Source organism: Natrix helvetica (assembly GCF_964273705.1).
Source record: "Natrix helvetica genome assembly, chromosome: 1".
NCBI classification, from domain to species: domain Eukaryota; kingdom Metazoa; phylum Chordata; class Lepidosauria; order Squamata; family Natricidae; genus Natrix; species Natrix helvetica.
In genome coordinates, this window is record NC_138548.1 from 184804532 (window position 1) to 184829245 (window position 24714).

Genomic DNA, 24714 nt, shown 5'->3' on the forward strand with positions numbered 1-24714 from the left:
TTTCCCCCCCCCCCCAAATCCCAGTTTCAGAATTGAACTAATTTTTATTTAATTTAAGCTACACAGTTCAGAAATGGGAAAATTTTAATAGGCATACATCACGCTTAATATTTTTGGAAGAACAAGGATTCCAGGATTCTAGTAAGTTGGAGAATGATATGATTGTTAGGTGCAAACAAATTGGTGTCAATTCTTAGTAACCACATAGACTTTTCTCCATGATAACAATAGCACTTTTTTAAAAAAAATCTCCAATTTAATACTGAAATTTCAAAAAGAGTTTTGATCCTTGATGCTTTAAAGCAAATGGTGCATTTTAAAAAATGGCATTCCTTAAAATAGCTGCATGCAAAAAGTACAAAAGCACTCCAGAAACAGCCCTGAGTATACTTGGATTAAGATTAATTTTATGCATGATTTAGCAACCAAGTGCTACTGAATAGTAGAATGAGTAGAATGGATAATACTTATGACTGTTCAAACTCGCCTATCACAGTCACAATGGCTGTTAAGCAAGGCACCCATGTGATTGCCTGTCTTAACGACCCCATCACTGTTCTCCCTTATGTGGTTGTTAAGTGAAGCATGGGATATCTCATAGGAGGCTTAGAGCAGGCTCAGGCTTGCACTGCAACACCTGTCCTCATGGCCTATCCCAGGCTTCCCAAGGCCTCTCATAGCGCCTGAGGGATCCCATGTTCTGCTTCCTGACACACTGGGTCACCACAAGCCTTGGGCCAATGTTTCCACCCCACCGAGTCCTTGTAGGACTTGGGCCTGTTTTCCACTTCACTGGGTTCCACATCCTATTCCCCCCTGCATCACAGATTGGTCATTTATCTTTTCAGTAGATCTCTTTCTGGAAGTAGCCCTTTTCTACACAGTTGAGGTCATATGGCAGCATTCTGGAAGTGGGCACCCTTGTAAGAGTGGCTGCAAATGGTACCTGTTTCCGGGACAGTGTCACATAGCCTTCAGGGAGGCCAAAGCCTGCAGTGATGATGGAAAAAACAAGTTTAAAATCCTAAACATAAACGTAATATAAAACCAATTTTAAGTGGCTACTAAAACAATGGCACAACACAGAATTAAATATTGTAGGAAATGAAAAAAATAGTTTTCTTGAATACATACTGTTAAGTAAGACAGAAAGAAATAAGCATAAGATTTTAGAGTTACTTCAAAATTTTCAGTTGACTTGTGTTTACTTGGAACAGTTCTATCTGGACAATGTATGAAACATGGTAAGGCTTATCCTGCTCAAAGTAGATGAATAAGATACAAGGTGTGCTTCATCAGGCACTTCTTAAAAATAGGTGTCACAGCTCTATGACCTTTAACCAGTACTAACCAGAATAGAATCAGGAAGAACTAAGGCAAAGCTCTTTAAGTGGGGGATAGCTGTGAACCCTGAAATGTGACTGTGGTGCACCGAAACAAACAATACACATCTAGGTCAAGAATGTACCTTCTGGAAATTTCAAGGCACCTGGGATGATCTGACTGTAGCCATACCAGAAACAGTTAGATGGTTAGCTTCCTTAGATAACGAATTATAACATCCTATCTCATTGCATGGCTCCATATTAGGGTGGTTTTATTATGGTTTTATCTTAATTTAACATTTTATTTTCTATATTGTATTCTTCACATAGAGCAGCATGGTGGCCTAATGGTGAAGATGCTTGTGTCCCACTCTAAAGGTTGAGAGTTCAATCCTAAGCAGTGAGATGTTTCTCTCAGGACGCAAAGAGAAAATATCTGTTAGAACTCCATGTAGGTGTCAGGAAGGGCATCTGGCCTCTAAACGCTCAGCTCCAACCAGTTGCCCCGACTCTACCCTGAATAAAGGGATTACAGAGTCTTAAAAAGGGAAGTTTTTAAAATTGTATTGTATTGTCCACATACCATATATATATTTATTCAAACTAAATTTGTATATCAATGATTGCATAAGATGTAGATGTCATACATTAAATAAACAAAATTACACTCTGGAACTTGCTTCAGAAGCAAGTGCCACTTAGCATTTCCACAAGCTATTTCTTTTAAAATAAATCCTGTTTTTACATATATACGATAGTCCTACACTTGCTTGAAAATAAAACATACTGAATACTCTACAATAGGATGAGCAATTAATTTTCCCAAGGGGCAACATGAGAAACTGGAATTGTTGTGGAGGGACAAATAATAGAGATATAAAAGTGTGTAGTCATGCATACACATATGTAAATTGAAAAAAATAGTCACCTTAAAAATAAAAGCAATGCAGTTGTATTGCATGCATGGCACACACGTATGTACATTTGATTTCTAATTTCTGATTGATCTCACACAGGCAGAACAGGGACATATGTAGCCCTAGATCCATAAAATGCCCGTCTGTTCTACAACCTTATTTTAACAAATTATGTATAGATTCGGTTTTCAGATTGCCAAATTGAACTGAATAGAATAGGTCAGGTAGATAAACATTCCTATGAAAAGAGAAAATAATTTGTTGATTAAGCAAAATTTGTCATACATTTAGCAAAAAGAATTTCCGTTTAATTTCAGTCAGTGTTGAGTGACTGAACACAAACCAAAATCCTGCCAAAATCCTATGTGTTGATTTTAAGAACATTATAGGAACCCAAGTTATTAGAATATATTTGTTACTTGTTAAGTAAATTATATTTACTTAACAAGTAAATATAGTCCCTTGTTGGGAGAGGGGGCGGTCTAAAAATCTAAGAAATAAATAAAAATAAATAAAAATATTGCTTAGTATTCTTGCAAGTGTGCAGAGAGTGAAATAAAAAATAGTTGACCTTTCTTACATATCTGAAAAATAAATTTGAATTAATGCCTTTTTCTGCATTTAAATTTTATGAATATTGAATAAGTATTGAAATAGTAGGCTTTGTACAATCAACTTTATATTTCTTCATATGTTTATCAACATTTTAACGTAATACTACCGTAGTACTAAATTATTGGAAAACTTAGTTTAAATTAATTTATATTCTTTCTTGGTGACAAAATCACTATTTTTAATGTACCATGATTTAATTGCTGTTGCTAAGTTGTCACAATTGTCTCATTCTTAGAAAAATTTGATACGAAATATACATGGATTTAGTACTAGCGCTAAGACTTTTTAGTGTAGAAATGATGTCAAAATATACTTCATCTAGGAATGGAAAAAAGTACCCACCCAGAGAGTGGGAACATTTTCCAGGCTTTCTCCCAGAGACTATTGTAGATTACAATAATGGACCTCTCTAAAGCCTTTTCCTTTTCCTGAAGCTGTACTGTTTGCTATCACACACTGTGATAGAACACCATGAAGCAATAGTTCACAGAAGCTGTTTTGCCACCTCTTATTTTTTTCCCCAAGTGGTGAAGGTTGAAACCTCAGATTGTATTATTTCACAGTGCTCTGATTCTGAACTAATGGTTTCCTGAGGAACTGCTTTTCCTTCCCTTTCTAAAGATGTAGAAAGCACATGTGTGTGAGCTCAAGAGTAGAGCTTGAGACTATTGGATACTTGGATGTTTGTAGACCAAAATCAACCCATATGTCAAAATTTAACTATTAACTTTTTTCGCCATTGTGCAAATCAGGAATGTTGCAGCTTTGGGGGTAAGATTTGATTGGGAGCTGCACTCAAAAAAATGTGAGAACATAAGAAGTATAAATGGATTTAATGTCAATTTAAACTTAATTAACAATTATATTAAGTACTGTAAATGCAGTTGGTTATTCCCAAAATAGTTAATAATTTTCTTAAAATATTACATTGAGAATTGCAATTTGGTGTCAGGTTTTCAAGTGTCTTTGAATGAATATCTCCAGAGTTGTATAAAATCTCAGATAAGTGACGTAGAGTAGGATTGTGCACAAAATATAAAATAAGTTTTATTCTATGCATAGAACAACCACATTGTGTCGTGCAAGTTTTGCTGGGATGTTCTGGACAAGCCACAATTGAGCAGAATTGGAACATACTCAACCTGGGTTTGGACTGAAAAACATGTTGGAAGATCTTACTGGACAAATAGAGTTCTACCTTCCTCTTCCAAGTGTCTTGTGTTCTGGCCCAGTGTTTCCAGTGTTCTTCCCTTTTTCCTCCCAACTTCTTTGCTGCCATCGGCAGATCCATGCACAGATGGAACACATTTCAATCCAGACACAGACCATCCCATGTGTGAAAAGTCCATGCACAGAATATTTTACACATCCCTAATCTAGAGGTACATAAAATGTTTGACCTATTTTAAGTTTAATTACCTAAAAGAATTACTTGGGGTTCAGAAGAAATTGTTCTGCCTTCTCTGAAAGGATTCTGAATTCAAACAAGATTGTTCTGACATTGGTACAGTTTGATAAAATACCTGTTTACATCTGAAATTGGAAAAAAAATGTGCATTTACAGGTAATCCTCAACTTATGAGCACAATTGAACCCCAAATTTTTGTTATTAAGTGAGGCATTTGTTAAATGAATTTTGCCACATTTTATGACCTTTGTTGCCACAGTTATTAAGCCAATCACTGCAGTTAATAAGTTAGTAACCTGATCGTTGAGTGAATCTGGCTTCCCCATTGACTTTGCTTGTCAGATGGTTGCAAAAGGTAATCACATGACTCTGGGACACTTCAACCATCATACATATGAGCCAGTTGCCAAGGATCTGAATTTTGATCACATGACCATGGGAATGCTGCAAAGGTTATAATTGTGAAAAATGGTCATAAGTCACTTTTTTCAAAGTTTCCAGTCATTAAATGAACTGTTCTAAATCGAGGACTACCTGGATTGAATTACCCTGTTGAGAAATGTGTTTCGTATGTTGCTGTTGCTATGTACAGAATCATACATTTATTTGTTAAATTTATATGCCACCCATCTCACTCTAAAAAGCAACTCTAGGCAGCTTCATATAACATAGATGCTAGGCATGGACACTTGATAGACTGTATCTTTACATTGGAATGGGCTTCCTATGGGTCTCATTTCATTAGAGTCCAATATGCGGACTCCATGGTTTAGACTTAAGAGGCACAATTGTGGTCTTTCCTGAAGGAATAGTCAGAGAAGGTAGTATTTGATGTGTTCTCTCCTACTCATGGCTGGTAGCCTATGGAGTGCTAGAAAATTCCATTGCCCCTTCTCCTTTTCCCCCCCAAATGTGCATATGAAACATAGAAAAATATTCCAGATGCTCTGTCTAAAGTGTCATTAGTATGCTACAATTTTGATCCCCACTTCTCATTTTCATACACTTATCCCAAGGAGCTGCTGAACCTTTCAACTCTTTTTGAGCAGTTCCCCCCCTCCTTTTTTTTTGAACAGTTTGGAGAAGGGATGATTGAGGTAAAATGGGATTTAAATCCAACAAAATGGAGAGATCATAGATTGGAAACAGTATTTTGAAAAGGTGCTTTCAATTGGGATTAAATGGAATTGTACTTTTGTGGAAATACTGTACCAACTGGGAAAATTAGCAGGACTTTTAACATGTTAGGCAGATAAACTTCAGCTAATCAAGAGAAAATGAACTGTTTTGTAACATACTCTTCATGAGGCCCCTTTTGAAGATAAGAAAGATTGTTTTGTGTAGACTGAAGCTCTGGTTGCATGTGCATTTCAAAATTCAATTTAAAATGTGCTTTAATGCAGAGGTGAGAAACCTCGACCCTTCCAAAATTATCGAAATCCATCTCCAGTTAGCTTCCATTCACTATGGGTGATACCAACCTACTTATATGTAAAGAACTGTTAACAAAAACCTGTTCACTCACCATTCAGGTCTATTAAGTTAAGAGCCACTAGAGAGATTCCTTTCTGTTATGACCCATACACTTTTGCAATAATTCTTTGCAATAGCACTTATATTTAGGAGTGTGCACAGAATTGAAAATGTTTTAAGACAACATCTCATTCAGAAAGTTATATTGAAATATTTTGAGTTGATTATGTTACACTGCAACAAACCTTGAAACACCTGGATGTTTTAGGTTGATTCCAGTTTGAAGCATTTTGAGTGTTCCATCCATGTAAAATGATGGGAACTGAATATAAGAAACCTATTCCCTTAACTTTTCATCCCAGCACCACACATATATAGACAGGCTATCAGTCAACGTTGATTGCTACAGATCTGAACAGACTTGTATATTGGCTGCCCAAAATAGGAGTGCTCCATCACCCTGATTTGATCTAGCTTACTTAAGTAGGATAGAATGCAGCAAGTCATCTGTTGGCATCACTGTTCTCCCTGGAAATGCACCAGGCATGTTGCCCTAACTAGGTAGGAGATTCACATGCTTGTATCTGCTGAGGGACTTTTCATGCCAGAACAAGTCTTGACTTCTGTTGCTATTGGGCATGAAGCATTTCCCCTCTTTCTGGAAGGAGCCTAATCTCTTTCCTTCAGTTTGGACCATTTCTTATAGGCAGGAAATCTCTGTAAAAGCAGGGGAGATTGTAGGGAGTTAGTCATTGTCAATTAGCTTCCCCTCACCATTGGCTCACTTAAGCTTATAAATATGGTATGCTTGTTTGTACCCATAGTTTTTGGTAGAATATGAAGTCAGACTGTCAAAGTTTATTATTTCTTTGTTTTATTAATTTTATTGCATCTTAATATTTTTATGAATAAGTCAAGGCAGTGAACATACATAAGAACACACATTCTTAAATTCTCAAGAGTTTGTTCAGGAATTTTCAATTGGAGGGGGGGGAACCATACCTCTTAAGTGGCGCACTCTGCCATAAGAGATATATTGCAACACAGAATAGCTCATACACAGAAACTTCCTTGGCTATGAATCTCCCTTTCCAGAAATCAAGGAAATATGCCCATGTACTTTGCCATGTCGTGTGTGGTTGCTTGCACTTCAAACAGCTGCTTTAATAGCAGGTAGTGTAGGTGGTTCCACTGAATAGAGACATTCAGAGAAATCTGGTGTCTGGGTCAGTAGTACTTGTCCTTAATGTCCCCTGACAGAATAATCTGACAGAAATACCCAACATTATTATGGCACTTACCAATAAAAGTACTCCTGGCAAATCCTAGTGTTCAGAGATTACATTGGAACCGATAATGGCTGCCCACGTCTATACCATGGGCATCTTAGCAGCAGCAATTGTGCCCTGTGAATCAGAAATAGCATGTGACGTCCCTTCTGCATGAGCCCACATTTTGTCATATAGGAGATGCTGGCAAATCTAACAGCAAACACTTTAGTCTCACCCCACTAGTGCATGGTGATGGAGAGGTACCGTATTTTTCGGACTATAGGACACACCGGCCTATAAGATACATCTAGATTTAGAGGAGGAAAACAAGAAAAAAAAAAGGTTTTGGTTTCTGCGTGTCTCGTTTTCGCCTTCCCCCAGAAGCATGTTTTTGACCTGAACCCACCGCGCGTCCCGTTTTGGCCTCCCAGCCTCCAGAAGCACTTTCTGCTTTTGGTCTCCCGAACCCTTTGTGCATCCCACTTTCGCCAAAAACGGGCCCGTTTTTTTACCTGCAGAGAGCTTCTGGGGCCTAGGGAGGGTGAAAACGGGGCACACAGAGGATTCAGGAGGCCAAAGACAGGTCCATATTCATTCTGTAACATTTTTGGGGGGGTGGAAAAGTGTGTCTTATAGTCCAAAAAATACAGTAACTATGTACATGACTGAGATGAAATAAATATATAAGAGCTTATTTCCAGCAGCACCAACACATCTTTCCACCAACACAGTGATACAGGAAGGTTACAATATGTCTATTGAAAGTGATGCCAAAGGGATTTGGCCATCAGAAGCAAACAAAAGAGTATCCACCTGTATTACTATTATACCAAAGCTGCCAATTGCTCAGTTAGGTCTGAGGCGTTCGGACCATACTACCACTTGCCCCTCCACCATTCTGTGGATGCTTCAGTGGTTGTCTCTAGTTGACAGTATGAGTTGCCTACTGCTGGATGTGAGTGTTTAGCAATCTCATAACGGAAATCATTTTGGATTCTTGCTCTACTAATATTTGCCTTGTAGTAATTGAGTAATGATCTCATAAGGTGTGGCTTGGATTTATGATGGTGCAGCTCTTCCTGAGTGTTAGTTGAAATCTCTGAGTTACTGTGAATCAACACAACCAGTTTTGCTTTGCCTTGCCTCGCCTACTATGATACCAATATTGCTGCTACAGAAGCTGCAGGCCTACTACTAAAATGAAACCTCCTTTTAGTGACCTCTCTTCCTCTGTCTTGCCCAACCATAATTGATTTAGGAAACCACTAAAAGTGGGATCATGGCAAAGACAAATAATAAGTGTGATAACATATTCATTTTGTGCTTGTTCATTAAGTATTTTCCTATTACTGAGCTTTGATCGATTTAACAGCTTTTTGAATTTTTGGAAACACCATTGATTTAAGTAAAAGGGATAGTACACTTAACACTTGACTGTTTTCTCTCAGAATGGAAAATTAAAAATGTTAAGCTGTTGGGAGTTTCTTTGGATAGTACAGTTTATTCTATTGGCTTATCCATGCTGTTTTAATATCTCTGCTGTTTAGATCTATTGCTATGATTCTGAGATACAGTTCAAATTCTCTGAGCATGTGAGATCAATGTATAAATACTAGAACTGTTTATTAAGAAATACAACCCGAGGTCATCTAGAAACAGATTTAAAATGTAATGCCTCTTAAGCAAGATTTGGGTTTTAACTGATTTATTCTTCCAAAAACAGTAATTTCTGAATAGCTGCCTCACTTCATATTTGTTTCAGATTTAGCATTGGAGTCAAACCCATCTGACCATCCTAGAGCAAGCACAATTTTCTTGAGCAAATCCCAAACAGATGGTAAGCTAATTTTTGCTCCCTTTAAAAAAGAGGATGGGAGGAGATGGAGTGGGTGTTTAATTCCTTTCCATTTCTGTCAAAGCGCTGTTTGCTTCTACATTTTTGCTTGCTCTTCACTGCATTTCTCATAGTTGTTTGTCTGTGGCTGTTGCTTTTTAATCCTCTTAATTCATTCTCAATATTCGCCATTCAGTAGAATAACTATTAACTAAGAACGGCTGGGTGCCATATTTGAGAATAGAAGGATGTTATCTTATGACCAGTGATTGAAGCGACTTTCTCATCAAACATCATTTGCAATATTCCTAGCAACATGATTCACTGCCTCCAGAAGACTTTACTTCTGTCAGTTCATTTCCTCGTAGTAGGGAAAAAATTCAGTCTAGCTTGAGTTATATGTCAAATTAACATGCTAACGTTTACTGAGATAATTTTATATTAACATTCAGCCTTGATACTCATGTAATATCATGTTTCTACCTTTCTAAACCAGTATTCATAACTCATTTACAACATTGAGTCTTTTTATAGAAACACTGCTGTTTATTATTTATTTGTTTATTGGCTTTCTTTATATGTTACCATTGTAAAATAAATGGTTGAATCGGGAAATTCTCTAATTCACAAGATGAATTATTGCTATTTCTTCTGATCTAAGAAACAAGCAAAAAAGGAGTTGCTTCTGTGGAACTGAGTGGTATTTATTCCATGAAATGTGCTTTTAATATTTAGGTAAGAAAAGTTTTTAAAAATCCAACAAGCTGGCTCACTATGTTTTTTATGATTCTAAATTATTTTCAGATAATCCCAAAATATTGTCAAGGTTGAATGTGTAGAAAGGAAAAACTTCAAACAAGTGCTGAATTTTAAAGTAGAATTTAAAAAACAATGTATTGATAGACTGAACTTGTTTCTCCTTTTTCAGTGAGAGAGAAGAGAAAGAGCAACCACATCAACCATGTAAGTACATACAATAGCTGTGAAAGAAACAAAATAAAAAGAATAGTTCATGGTTCTGGTTTCTCTATAGAATGGCTTTTTAAAAAAATTTCTGGTGAATGGAGTAGAAGAGGTTTCAAGTCATACAACCAGACTTCAGCCCAGAGTTTGTCTCTCTCCCTTACTTTTGTGATAGTTATATGATACCTTTGAAGATGCAGTCAATCACTCACAATTTTAAAACTATAGAGGAAGAATAGTTTCATTGCCACTACTCTTATTCCTATTAATTGCTAGGAAAAAAACCCATAAATTTTATTTCAGAGCAGCAGGAGAAAGTTAAGTAACATAGGGCAATGAGTGGGTGTTGGATGATATTCTTTGCAAAAAGAAGGGAAGTAGAACAAATGCTGAAAAACCTGCCAATAGTTTTAGAAAAGACCCACAAGCTTATATCTAAGTCTTCTAGCAAAGAATTTGCGCACTATAAGTTGTGCATGTTTGGCTTGAATAATTAATGAAAATATTGTGTGTGTGTGTGTGTTGTATTTGTGCTGATAAATAAATGAAGGGAGACTAGTATAGATCTATTTCAAGCTATTTAGCTCTCATCAGCTAGCCATAGCCTTACTGGGATTTGGGCATACCAGGGGTTGTAACATACATACATACATACATATGTACGTACGTACGTACACGTGTGTGTGTGTGTGTGTGTGTGTGTGTGTGTTGTATTTGTGCTGATAAATAAAGGGAGACTAGACAGGCTCTCTTCCTTATCAGCAAGGCAGGGACAGAAAAGGACCCTTCAGGTAAGCCAATGGTCAATTTGTGTTACAACCCCTCGTATGGGAGGGAGCTCACTACTCCCTCTTTCTGTCATTCGGCTCATCACAGAAAACCATCCAGACAGAAACCCATATTTTTATTTTTAATGTTGCCTTTTTATATTTGTGTTGTATTTGTGCTGATAAATAAATAAAGGGAGACTAGACAGGCTCTCTTCCTTATCAGCAAGGCCAGGGAAATAGGTATGTATTTGTGTTACATACTCCTGTTTAGCAGAATAAACCCAGTTAAGAACAAAGGGCTGCTGCATATTATTTTGACCTAATTGGTGTTTCAGTTTTAATAAATCTAGTCACACTCAGAGTCCTAGAAAGACTGCAGTGGCAAACTACTTCTGAAAAATATTGCTATAAGCAACTGAATGGATGTCAGTCGTCATGAGGAAAGACTGATTTAAAGGCAACACCCCCTCTGAAAAAGGCTGGGACACATTCATACATTTTTTAATAGTAATAAGGACATCTGTGTAATTTATGGAATTAGTGGCACTGCATCCCTTTGCCATGGGTCTTCTGTGTATGGGTGCTATCTACTAAAACTGATAAAATAAAATTTATGTACAGTACTTCTGCTTCCAATTTGTTTCAGAGATAATGTGCTGCCAGAGTAGAATAGAACACCTAGAGTTCTCAAACATAGATAGGCAGCAGACTAGTGATATATCAAATAGCTCACCCTAGGCCTCCAAATTGCTAAGAAATCCAACAAAGAATTTTGGATTAGTTGGATCTTAGTCTGAGCAGGTAGACCAGAGTTTGTCACTAGGAGGAGTGTGAGTTTTGTTTTTGAAACCCAGGGATTTGGAGAATCTATCTTGTTCTGTGAATGTAAAAGGGTTATTGAAGGAAGGGGAAGCATCTGCAAGGTTACAGTCATCTCACTGCTGTTAGTATGTAGCATTCCCTTTTACAGATGAGTCTTTAACTCCGCACAGTTTACTATAGCCTTTAAATTCTGAAATTACTTTCCTAGATTGGAATATCAACTTTTGACCTGTTCTTGCTGCATTAACTGCATTTGTTTTCTCTTGCTTTGATGTAAAGATGTAGTAAATGTTAATTACATAGTCACATCATTACATAGTCACATCAAGTTTTAACCTTTTTAAAATAGCAACAAATGGATCTTGAACTGAGTTGGGACTGGAAGAGTGATCCACTCCAATGTGGTTTCTTTCTAAAAACCTCATTGAATTTGTTTCTGATATTGGCACGGGACCTAGTTACTTGCGGGATCGCATCCTCCCACATACATCCCTGCGGCCAATTCGCTCACACAGAGAGGGACTTCTCCTGGTGCCGTCCACTAGGCAATGCCAACGGGCGACACCAAGGAGTAGGGCCTTCTCTGTGATGGGCCCAACCCTCTGGAATGACCTCCCCCCCGACATTAGAACCACTACTGACCTCCGCTCCTTCCGGCAAAAATTGAAGACTCACCTGTTCCGATTAGCAGGCCTGGCATAATTACAACTGTCCCTCCTGGCAAATGTATTAACTGGTTATTTTAGGGGTATTGTTTTTAACTTATTTTGTGTGTTTTAGGGGTTCAAAATCCTATATTTATATATATTGCTTTGTACAGTTCTTTTAATTCCATTTTTAACCTCCTCCATTCCAACTGTACATATTCCATTTTTATTGTATTTTGATATATTTGGCATGGACTGTACACCGCCCCGAGTCCCTTTTTGGGAGAGGGGGCGGTCTAGAAGCATGAATAATAAATTTCAATAAGTGGTGATATGTTCAACATAGTGATCAAACAAATTTCTGCCCTGTGTTTTATTACTTGGAAAGTCTTCTGTCTCTTTATCTTTATCTTTGCCAGTTAATCTTTAAAAGAAAAACAGGTACCAAGAAAAGAAAAATAGTAGTGTCCATTGGTGTTTATACAAGACTGGCCATTGCTGAAAATATTACTGATGCTGATTTCTATTCTATTTTATAGTTTATTGATTCTTAGGCAGCTATTTAAATGTCCTCAATATCTTTTGATTTATTTAACAACATTGTCCATGTGAGTCTAATATGCATAATACTGATTAAACCCAGAAATCATGGTTTCCGGTGGATTCGTGGGAGGGGTCACATGTGGGTATTGTCACAGCCTGATTGGTCCATAGACTGAGGGAAACTTCTTCAATACTCTTGTCTTCCCATTGGCTCCCAGTTTCCTCTCAGTCTTTTGGTCCAAGCACTGCTTTGGCTCTTAGGTAGGAAATAAATCGTTTACCAAACATTGCATTTAAATAGTTTAATTTATTGGATATTCCAAATTCTAAATTAATCTGCTACAGCCCAAGAGTCAGTCCTTTCTGTCTCTTGCGGTTTGAGAGAGCCCCGTGGGGCGGGCCCTCTCCGCAGGCCAGGGGCTCTGTCCATATTCCTGGGCGTGCGGGGGTGATGAGCTTCAGAAGGCAGCACTGGGAGCTAGCCGGGTCATTTTTTAAACCACGTGCCTGCCTGCGCTCAGAGCTGAGGAGCGCAAAGATTTCCGACGCCACCAAGCCCTCTAAACAACTGCCGCCGCGCCGCCTGGCTTTAAAGGAACTGCGGCACTCACGAATGGCCCGAAAGCGGCGTTTTTCAAGCAGCGGCTTTTAAAAAATTGTGAGCAGAGAGCGAGAGCGAGCCGTGGCACTTTAAGAACAAGACGTGGCCGTTTCAAAGCCAAAATCGAAAGCGGAGGCCCAGCGGCCATTTTGGGAAGCCTCCACGTGGCGCAGGCTCCAGCTGCCGCGTGATCGACCTAGGCCACAGTCAGGGACAAGTCACAGACCGGCTACCAGCTTCAGGCATAGCTCCCACAGGCCCAGGCACCGGTGGAACCTACAGAGGCCTGATATCGTTCACATGAGTGAGGGCAGTGGCTACAAGATCCGATCCCCAGGCCCCTACAGAGCCTTCTATGGAGGGAAAGGGGGAGCAGGCTGATAGGCCCCGAACCAGGGCTGCAACATCCAAGCCCTTAGCCACACAACGCCCTTCCAGAACCACAGCAAGGGACGAATTGAGACGGCAGAAGGCCCTAGAAAAGACCTTTGCCAGGGCAGAGAGGCAGGCTCAAACCACCAGGCCTAGCTCAGAAAGCAGATCCAGGTCTCCAGTCAGGCCCTCCTCCAATATTTCTGGCTCCCCTTCAAAGGGATTCAGCCCTTCCTCTCCTTCAATCTCCCCTTCCAGGTCTAACAGATACTCCAGGCAGGAGGTGTCCCCTTCCCCCCCGGTCTCTGCAGCGCCCATGGGTGGGGAGGAGGCTGACCCTCTAGAGGACCCATCAGGGGCATTCCAATCCCTGCAGAGGTTAGCTCCGCAGGGACCAGATCCCTATCAGGATGATGTGGTTGATCTGGACTTATTGCCTGAAAGCATGAAGAGGCTCATCTCTGCTGCCATATGTCGGGGCATTGCCCAAAGAGACAAGGGTCCTCGCTCTAGCAGGGCTCTTGGTAGTCATAGACACCACCATTCCAGAGCCTCATCCCCTTCCATGGTTAGCGAGGGTTCTACCCAAGGGGACGATAACCATAATGATTGGGGGTTCTCAGAGGACGAGGATGCTGTTCCTCCTGATTCCCCCTCTTCTGCGGGGCTTTTCCCCTCTGTTATGTTCAAACCTGCATAAGGCTAGGAAAACCACTAAGATTGGGACCGGGGACCCTACGGTTCCCCAGCCTAGAGACCCCGATATGGCCATGTTCTCCAATACTGCTACGAACAAGGAGGAGATCCCTGCTCCACCCTTGTTTCTGGAGGTAGTACAGAACCAATGGGCTCGCCCGTCTAACTTCTCCAACCCGGGCAGTAACGATCGTCACTTCTACAATGTGGAGAAGACGTTCGCTCAGGCCCTTCAACTGCCATCTATAGACACTCCTATCGCAGCCTTAGTCTCCTCCTCCCCCGTAGTTTCTGGGGATGCGGCTGGCAAAATGAAGCCGGAGGACAAAAGGGCGGAGCTTACCTTACGTAAGAATTTTAACGCCTCTGCTTGGACAATTAAGGCCGCGGCGGCGGCATCTTACTTTAACCGCACGACCGTAATGTGGCTCCGTCAACTCCAGGATCGCATCCCGATCCAGGACAAGCGTCTCCACCAGGATCTCACAAAGATCCTGGCTGCCTCCCAATTTTCTGCTGACACCACTCTGGATGCAGTAAAATTTGCATCCAGCGCCCTAGCCACATCAGTTGCCTCCCGTCGCCTGCACTTGGCAGATGGACAACAAGGCCAAATGGAACCTAGTGGCGGCACCCTTCAAAGGACCCAACCTTTTTGGGGAGGCCCTGGAACCCATTTTGGTTGAGAATAAGGATAAGAAAAAGGTTCTCCCTTCCAACTCCAAGAAGTCCGATTCCCGGACTCATCCCTACCACAGACCCTCTTACAGGACCCCAGAACAGGATCAACATCATCAAAGATTTAACTCCTTCAGGTCAGACAGGCAATTTCCCCGTCCATCCTTCCAAGACTGCAACAGGTACCAAGGCCAATCCAGGTGGCCCTTTTGAGGGGGGGGGGGCGGCCGTCCCTTCCACAGAGGGAAGTGACTCGAATCCGAGTCTTTCCATCGGCGGCCGCCTGGCGTCCTATGCGGACCAGTGGGAAGGGATCACCACCAACGAGTGGGTCAGAGCCACTGTTTGGTATGGCCTGAGATTGGAGTTCCTCTCCACTCCCCCGAGACTCTTCAGGACATTCCCTCCCTCCCGGGATCTGGAACACCATCACCTGATGGATCTTGCCATAAAGCACCTACTGGAGATCCAGGCAATAGAGGCGGTCCCTACAGAAGAACGCGGGTTGGGTCACTATTCCAACCTGTTCGTGGTCCCGAAGAGCTCAGGGGGCTGGAGGGCGATTCTGGATCTCAAGCACCTGAACCAGTACCTGGTTTACAGGCGATTCAAAATGTCCTCCCTCAGATCCATCCTCCTAGGCATCGGCTGGGGGGATTTCCTAGCATCGGTAGACCTCACAGAGGCATACCTCCACATCCCAATTCTACCAGCTCACCGCAGGTACTTGAGGTTCTCCCAAGGAGACCTTCATTTTCAATACCGTGCCCTTCCATTCGGTTTGGCCTCAGCACCTCGGACCTTCACGAAGGTCTTGGCGGCATTGGCGGTTCACCTGCGCTCGGTGCCGGTGAGACTCCAATGCTACCTGGACGAAGGCAGGATCCCTCTCCCAAGCCATGTCAGACTTCCATCTCACCATCCAGCATCTCCAGTCCCTGGGGTTCTCTGCCAACTTTCCCAAGAGCCACCTCAACCCATCCACACGCATACTTCACCTAGGGACAGTCATAGACTCTGTGACAGGGGTAGTCCGGCTCTCACCCGATCACCTCACCAGTCTTCATCAGCTCGTCCTCAAGGTCCACAGAAGTCGGTCAGTTTCCATCCTGACATTATCTCAGCTACTTGGCAAGATGGTCTCCTGCATCGGGATAGTTCCATGGGCTCGACTCCATCTGCGGCCACTCCAATGGGTCTTGATACGATTCCAGAAGAGGAGGATGAGCAACTCCCTTTGGCCTCTTCACCTTCTGGTGGAGGTGCGCTCCTCTCTCTAGTGGTGGCTTTCCCCGGCCATCTGGCGGGGCGGTTCGTTCTGGGACCCGATCAGGGTGACGGTAACTACAGGTGCGAGCCTTTTCGGCTGGGGGGCCCTGATGGATGGCAGGATGACACAAGGCCATTGGACTACCTCAGATCTCCGCCACAACATCAATTGGCTGGAGCTGAAGGGGGCGCGTCTAGCCCTCCAACATTTCAGGGAGTGGCTGAAGGGATGTCATGTGCTTCTTCTGACGGACAATGTCACCTCAAAGGCCCATATAAACCGGCAAGGGGGCACGCACTCCCGAGCTCTGTGGATCCCACGGGAGGAGATAGTCTTGTGCCAGGGGTCCTGATTCATCCAGAACCTCAGTGGCTCCACTTGACTGCCTGGCACTTGAGACCCTGGAGGCCACTAGGCACCCATCCACCACCAGGATCTATAATTCCACCTGGGCGGCGTTTGTCAGGTGGAGGTCCTCACTAGGCATAGATCCCGCCAGGGTTTCGGTGGCCAACGTTCTAGACTTTTTGCAAAAAGGGTTGGATAGCAGCCTGTCCCATAACACCTTGCGTCGACAGGTAGCCGTGTTGGCCACCATCCTGGGGGGAGAGGGGTCTCATACCCTCCCCCACTCCCCCCTCATCAAGAGGTTCCTTAAAGGAGCTGCAAATCTGAGGCCCCCTCTGGTCCACAGGTTCCCTACTTGGGATCTCCCTCTAGTGTTCAGAACTCTGATGGGTCCACCGTTTGAGCCTCTTTGAACAGTCCACCTTCATTTACTTACCTTCAAGGTGGCGTTCCTAGTGGCCGTCACAGCGGCCAAACGTATTTTGGAGTTGGGTGCCCTGTCCTCCAAGGACGATCTTTGCATTTTTCATTTAGATAGAGTAGTTCTTTGTCTGAATCCCACCTTTCTACCAAAGGTGAACACCCCGTTCCACAGGGCACAGGAGATTGTCCTCCCTAATTTTTGTCCCGCCCCTTCTCACGAAAGGGAGAGGCTCTGGCACCATCTGGATGTCCGCCGTGCATTACGAATCTACCTTAGGCGGACGGAAGTGGTGCCTAGATCGGAGGCCCTTTTTGTTTCCTTTCAACCAGAGTCTCTGGGAGCTAGGGTGTGTTCAGCCACGATAGGTAGGTGGCTGCAACAGGCCATAGTAGCGGCCTACGAAGCATCGGGACAGATTCCCCCGGCAGGTATCACGGCCCATTAAACACGCAGCGCCGCCACCACGGCGGCATGGGCCACTAGGGCTCCGTTCGAGGACATCACTATCGTTTGGACGTCTTCGCCTCTGCAGAGGCGTCCTTCGGTCGTAGGGTCTTACAGAGTGTGGCAGCGAGGCCCTAGTTTTTTTTTTCCTCCCTCCCTGGGATTTAGCGTGGGTATATCCCACATGTGACCCCTCCCTCGAATCCACCGGAAAAAGAACGTTGGTCTCACCTGAACATGTCTTTTAGGTGGATGAGAGGGAGGGGTTACTTCCCACCCTAGATTAGGTAGAGTAGGGCCAGGGGAGGGCCGGGAGGTTCCCGGGTCTTCTTGTGCTATCTTTGAACAGATGCTGTACCTTGCCATCGAGGAAACTGGGAAAACAGGAGTATTTAAGAAGTTTCCCTCAGTCTATGGACCAATCAGGCTGTGACAATACCCACATGTGACCCCTCCCTCTCATCCACCTAAAAGACACATTCAGGTAAGATCAACGTTCTTTTTTCAAACATTTTTATAAACTCATATATATATACACACATATATATATTTCTTTCCACATAGGTTTCCCCGGGGCAGCTTACAAAAAAGTATAGTTCATGTTCAACTATATTTATAGATGACAGCACAGTCAGCCAACCTAATCTTAGGAGCACAATAAAATGGTATGTATCACTTTTTTAGGTTACATTAAATTCAACTCACTTAAATCTGTGAAATCCAAGAAAAAAATCATACCAAATCTAGAGGAAGTGATAAATGAGTATATGCTGAAACAGATTCTCCCCACTTTATGCTCAGTATTGGTTGAGCAACATCTATGTGCTACCATCAATTTGATTCCAAAACCCTCTAAATTTGGGAAGTGGGGTACAGCTAATATTTTATGCCTGTTATTCATTGTTTATCTGATACTGATTTCTAATCCTATTGTTCCTGTTCATATTTTTGACCATCTTCAAAGATATGTGATTGTTGATTTGTAATCTTGAAATATTTAACTCAGAACAATATATTCTTTTTTTTTTTTTTTTTATAAATGTTTATTTATTTTTCTTTAAAAAGACAAGACAACACATAAGATACAAGAGCAGGGAAGTAAAAAAAAAAACACATTTTCATCAAGCATGTCGTTTGGTTACAAGTTTTTGTGCGATGGTTTTTACAATTAAGGATGCGTTCACTAATTATCCATTAAATATAGTTAAATATTTCATTGAGCATTGCATGTTCAAGTTACCATAGTATTCTTTCTTTTATGACAACCCTTATTTCTTTATCTCTACAATTATGTACTAGGTAACAATAGGTCTTTATAAAATTGTATCACCATTCTCTCAAAAATAAAAGTGGAGATTAAGTCAAAGAAAAAAAGAAACTCATTACTTCATATAAGACATTTCTATTTTCCATTAATCTTAAAGTTTCCAATCATCCTCAACTCCAAATTTAATTTCCCATTATTATTTGTCAATCCATGTAGTCATTAAATATTTTAATCTATATTCACATCCATTGTTCATTACATCATCATTATTCCATTTTATATTATAAAATAGTCACCAGCCATAATCATACCTAACAGTTTAAATCATCTCACTCTTATATATTAAATACATTATTATTCTTATCTCGTATAAGTAAATGGTCTATTTCATAATAAAGGCTTAATATGTATAGAAAGAGAAAAGAAAAAAAAAGAAAGAAAAAAGAGAGAGATTTTTTCAAAACATTAAGTATAACTTTCTATTATTATTACATATAAGATAGGGTAAAGAAAAAGAAAAGATTCACTTCCAAGTTTTTTTATCCAACCATTGATAAAACAAGTCCCATACTTTATAAAATTGCTCATCCTCTAATTCTCTAATTTCAAATGTAAGTTTACTCATTTCTGCACAGTTCATTATCTTCCAAACAATTTCCTCCTCTGTTGGTACTTTCTCATTTTTCCAGTATTTAGCAAATACAATTCTAGCAGCTGTTAAGACATTTATGATCAAATATTTCAAGTCTTTATTGTATGTTTCTGGTATTATTCCCAATAAGAAAAGTTCTGGTTTCAAGTCTATATGTTTATGTATCATTTTCTCCAACCACATGTGTATTTTAGTCCAGTATCTCTTAGCTTCAGGACAAGTCCACCACATGTGGTAATATGTGCCGGGTGTATGTTGACATTTCCAGCATTTTTCAGACTTATTCTTCGACATTCTTGCTATTCTCGATGGGGATAAATGCCACCTATAAAACATCTTATACAAATTTTCTTTATATGCAGTTGACATTGTCATTTTATAATTTTGAGTCCACAATTTTTGCCATTTTTCTAAATCAATCCCATGTCCAAAGTTTTTTCCCCAGGCTAACATAGTTCCTTTCACTTGTTCTTCATATAATTTCACCTCTAATAAATAATCATAAAATTTTTTAATTAATTTTTCATCGTTACCTGTTAAAATTTTATCTAATTCAGTCAGTTTATCATAAAAACCCTCATTTTTTCGATCTTCATTGTATCTAGAATGTATTTGCACATATGAGTACCAATTGAGTTCAATACCTTCTTGTTTCAATTCTTGTATAGATTTAAGTTCACCCTCTGCATTCAATAATTCAGCATATCTAACTGCTTCTTCCCTTTTAAATATTATTGGATATGAAAAGGCTTCAATAGTTGATATCCAGACTGGAATTTTCAAGTAGTGCGACCTCTTAACCTTCTGCCAGTTTAATAACAGAGCCTCTCTTATAGAATGGTCTCTAAAGTAACCATGTTTTTTAGTTCCTTTATACCATAAGTATGCATGCCATCCCAACAGCAAGTCATGACCTTCTAGATTCAAAAGCCTATCATTTCTTAGCATTATCCATTCCTTGATCCACATCAGACTAGCTGCCTGATAGTATAACTCCCAATCAGGTAAACCCCACCCTCCCCTTGATTTGGAATCTTGTAACAATTTACATTTTATTCTTGCTTTTTTCCCTTGCCATATAAATTTCAACACTATTTTATTTAATTCTTCAAAATATCCTTTCCCCAACTTAATTGGAATAGTCTGAAACAGGTATAACAGTCTAGGTAAGATATTCATTTTGATTGTTGCGATTCTACCAATCATTGATAATTGAAGATTCTTCCATTTCGCCAAGTCTGTTACAATTTGTTGCTTCAATTTAATATAATTATCTTCTTTGAGAGTGCTGCACTTGGCTGTTAGGTGAATCCCCAAATATTTAACTTTGTTTGTGATTTGCATTTCCAAATTTTCCGCCAATTCTTCTTTTTGTTTTCGGGGTATATTTTTTGTTAAAATCTTTGTTTTGTCTTTGTTTATTTTTAAACCTGCAACTTTTCCATACGCCTCGATTTCTCCTATCAGTTTAGGTGCAGATTGAAATGGCTCCTCAAGGATGAAGACTAAGTCGTCAGCAAATGCTTGCAACTTGTATTCTTCCTTTTTAATGATCATTCCCTTTATTTCTTCCTCTTCTCTAATCTTTCTATTTAGTACTTCTAATGTTAAAACAAAAAGCAGTGGTGACAGTGGACAGCCTTGTCTCGTACCTCTTTTAATTTCAATTGGATCCGTCAGCTCTCCATTTATCATTATCTTGGCTGTTTGCTTGTGATATATCGTTTGTATGGCTTGAATAAAATTCTTGCCAAAATTCATTTGTTCCATTTGTTGAGTCATAAATGTCCAATTCACGTTATCAAAGGCTTTCTGCGCATCCAAGAAAATCAAAGCCATTTGCTTCTCAGAGTGGACCTGATAATATTCTAAGGTATTTAGAATTGTCCTTATGTTATCTCTAATTTGCCTCTTTGGTAAAAAACCATTTTGGTCCGGGTGGATAAACCCATTTAGGTATTTTTTCAGTCTCTCTGCCAGTATTGAGGCAAATAGTTTATAGTCTGAGTTCAACAAGGAGATAGGTCTATAGTTCTTAATTTGCGTATGGTCTGCCTCCTCTTTGAGTATTAATGTAATATATGCCTCCAACCATGAATTAGGTATTTTACTTTCAATCATTACTTCATTCATGACTTCTAGTAATGGAACGGCCAAGGATTTTTCTAATGTTCTATAGAATTCCACAGGAAGGCCATCCGGTCCCGGGGCCTTCCCATTATTTTGTCTTTTAAGGGCCTCAGTTAATTCCATCATTGTTATTTTATCTTCAAATATAGTTCTAGTATCATTTGGTATTTGGGGGAGTTTGGCGTTTTGTAAATATTGTTTCACTTCTTTCTCTTCTATGTTCTCTTGTTCATACAGCTTGGCATAGTAATCTTGAATAATTTTCCTTTTTTCCATATTTCCATGATGCAATTGTCCTTGTTCATCTCTTAGTTGTAGTATTTTCTTGGTCTCTCTTTCTTTTCTCAGTTTATAAGCCAGCCATCTGCCTGGTTTATTTGCATTTTCAAAATAGTTCTGTTTGGCGCCTCTGATTTTTTGGGCCAGGTCCTCCTTTTCCAATAGGTCAAGTTTGTGTTTTATTGTGTCCATCTTTATTTTAATCTCTTTCTTTTGTGGAGATTTCTGTAGTTCTTTTTCCAATGTGCTGTAATCTTTTTCTAGATCCTTAGACACTTGTCTTTTCTTTAAGTTTCTCTTTCTTATATAGTCTATTATCAAACCTCTAGAAAAGGCCTTCATTGTATCCCAAAGATTCTGTAAAGACGTATCTTCTTTTTTGTTTTCTTTAAAGAAGAAAGTCAATTCTTTTTCCATTTTCTTTACAAATTCTTTCTCTTTCAATATCCTGTTATCTAGTGTCCATCTCGATCTTCTTCTTTGTTGTCTCCAACCTATTGCCATTGGATTGTGGTCTGCCCAGATGTTTGGTTCAATCTCCACATCTAGTGCGCTGCTGGATATGCCCGTTGAAGCCCAAATCATATCAATTCTAGAGAACGATGAGTGTCTATTTGAATAAAAGGTATATTGTTTTTTAATGGGGTTCCTTTCTCTCCACACATCTTTTAGATTTATTTCATCCATCATCCTGAAGAAGGACTTTGGGAGTGTTTTTCTATTTTGTTTTGTTGTTTTGTGGGTCTTATAGTCCAGTTTCTGGTCTACAATACCATTGAAGTCTCCCATCATGCAAATGTCAGCATAGTCTAGATCAGAAATTTTCTTGTGAATTTTTTTATAAAAGTCATCTTGTTTTTCATTAGGGGCATAAATTCCAATTAGCAGTATTTTCCTAGCATTGTCCATTATTTCCACCATTAAAATTCTTCCATCTTCGTCTGTGTAGATTTGTTTCGCAGGGATTTTATCTTTAATGTAGAAGGTCACACCTCTTTGTTTACAGTCCGCTAACGAAGTAAAGTTTTTTCCCAGTTTTGGTTGTACTAATAAATGACTATTACTTTGTTGAATATGTACTTCTTGTAAGCAAATTATATCTAATTTTAATTTCCCTAATTTGTGGAATATTTTCGTTCGTTTACATGGCGAATTAAGTCCATTTATATTAATTGAGAGTAATTTTATTCCTTCCATCCTTATGTTTTATATATAGGATTTATAGCTCTAGTTGATCTTGGTTCCCGTTGTGCTCTACTCTCTACACCCCCAACAGCACCTTCTTCAATGTCAATTCCACCTACAGCACCCTCTGTCCTCTCAATTTCGGTTATGGGTAGATCCAGCAGTTGCACCGGTGGCTCTTCATTTCCAGGCTTTTCTGGCTTTCCTCTCAAATGTTCTGTGTAGAAAGCTTCTGCCTTCTCAATTGTATCAATTCTATATCTCTGTCCTTTCCATACAAACATGAGGCCTTCCGGAATCAACCATCTATAGTTAACTCCTATTTTAAGTAAGGCTGTAGTCAAGAATTGATATTTTCTTCTTTTCTCTCTCACCCGTCTTGGTATTTGCTTAAGAATTGCAATCTCCTTGCCTTTGTATTGCAGTTTTTTATCTCTTGTGTTTTGCAGGATTTGTAGTTTTAGTGCTTTTTTCGTAAATCTTACATGGACCTCCCTTGGGAGGGAGTTCCTCGTTGCATATCTTGTGTTAACTCGAAATGTCTCATCTATCCCGTCCATTATCTTCTCCTCAGGTATCCCTAGTATTTCTATGAGAATTTGGGATATTATTTGTGGCAGATTTTCACCCTTTTCTTCTACTATATTTTGAAACCTCAAAAAATATTCAGAGCGCTCCATCTCCAGTCCAATTATTACACTGCTTTCTGTTTCCACTTCATTCAATCTGGAATCAAACTCTTCATCCCTCTTCTCTCTCTGCTTCTCTCTTTCAGCAATTTTTTGCATAACATCTTCTTGTTTTTTGACCCACTGTTGTATATCTTTTATATTTCTCTCTGCTTCGTCTGTTTTTTTTTCTATGTTCTCCATCTTCGTTTCCACATTGTCCAACTTCTTTACAAGTGTATCAAATTTTTCATCAGAGCTTGTTTGAAGTTTCTGTATTGCTTGCATAATTGAATCTAATGATATGGTCTTCTCTTTTTCCTGTTGGATCATAGATTGTATTGATCTTTGTCCTCCTGCCGGTGAGGAGGCAGGGGTTGTTGTTGTAGAACCCACTGGTGTTGGCTTTCTACTCATCTTGCTATTTTACTCTCTCTTCTTCTTCGTTTTGTGGTTCAGTCCAATTGCAGTTAACACTAGAAAAAAAAAGAAGGTAGAAAGGGGAAAAGAGGGAGGGGGGGGAAATAGGGGAAGAGAGTGTATAGTAGTTAGATAAAAGTAATAGGGGGAGAAAGCAAGGTTTGATATAGGATATAAGAGAGAGGCAGAAGAGGGAAAGGGGCACAGAGAGAAAGTGGGTGGGAAGGGAAAGAAAAAGACAATCTGTATAAGAAAAATAAGGGTGGGTAAATGGAGCGGGAGGAGAGAAAGAAAAAAAAATGTATCTCTGTTATTTCAAGAAGAAAAAAAAAGGGGAAATAAGAAAAATGGAAAAAGAAAAAATTGCAGACCAAGGAAGAAAAAAAAAAGAAGGAAAAAATTGTTCAGCGCTTCCAGGCTCCAGGACTTCAAAAAAAAAAGAAAGAAAGAAAGAAACAACACACGCACCAACTAGAAAAGGGAAAAAGTCATCACATCCCCAGGAGAATAGTATAAACACTTGATGTAATTTCCAAAGTCACTCCAGTTTTCTCTTATAAGTCTTCCAAGATAAGTTTCCAGACCTTACAGCTCCACAAGGAACAGCCTGCAAAAACCATCTGTGTTCCTTGCTTCTTATCAGGTCCTGACCTTGAATAAATGTCTTTTTCTCAAAATAATCCCAGCTGTAG

At 39.9% G+C, this 24714-nt stretch overlaps 1 protein-coding gene across 2 annotated transcripts in view; it reads left to right on the top strand.

The window, feature by feature from the left end:
* CCNYL1 (cyclin Y like 1) overlaps positions 1 to 24714 on the top strand; it is a 55429-nt gene that overhangs the window by 2454 nt on the left and 28261 nt on the right. For both annotated transcript variants that reach the window (XR_014174210.1, XM_081939785.1), the window contains exons 2-4: positions 8772 to 8846; positions 9772 to 9806; positions 17986 to 18086. Coding sequence is in view for 1 of the 2 variants with exons in the window: in XM_081939785.1 (XP_081795911.1) it covers positions 8772 to 8846; positions 9772 to 9806; positions 17986 to 18086 (211 nt within the window). In the remaining variant the exon portion in view is untranslated. The remainder of the gene's footprint in view (positions 1 to 8771; positions 8847 to 9771; positions 9807 to 17985; positions 18087 to 24714) is intronic.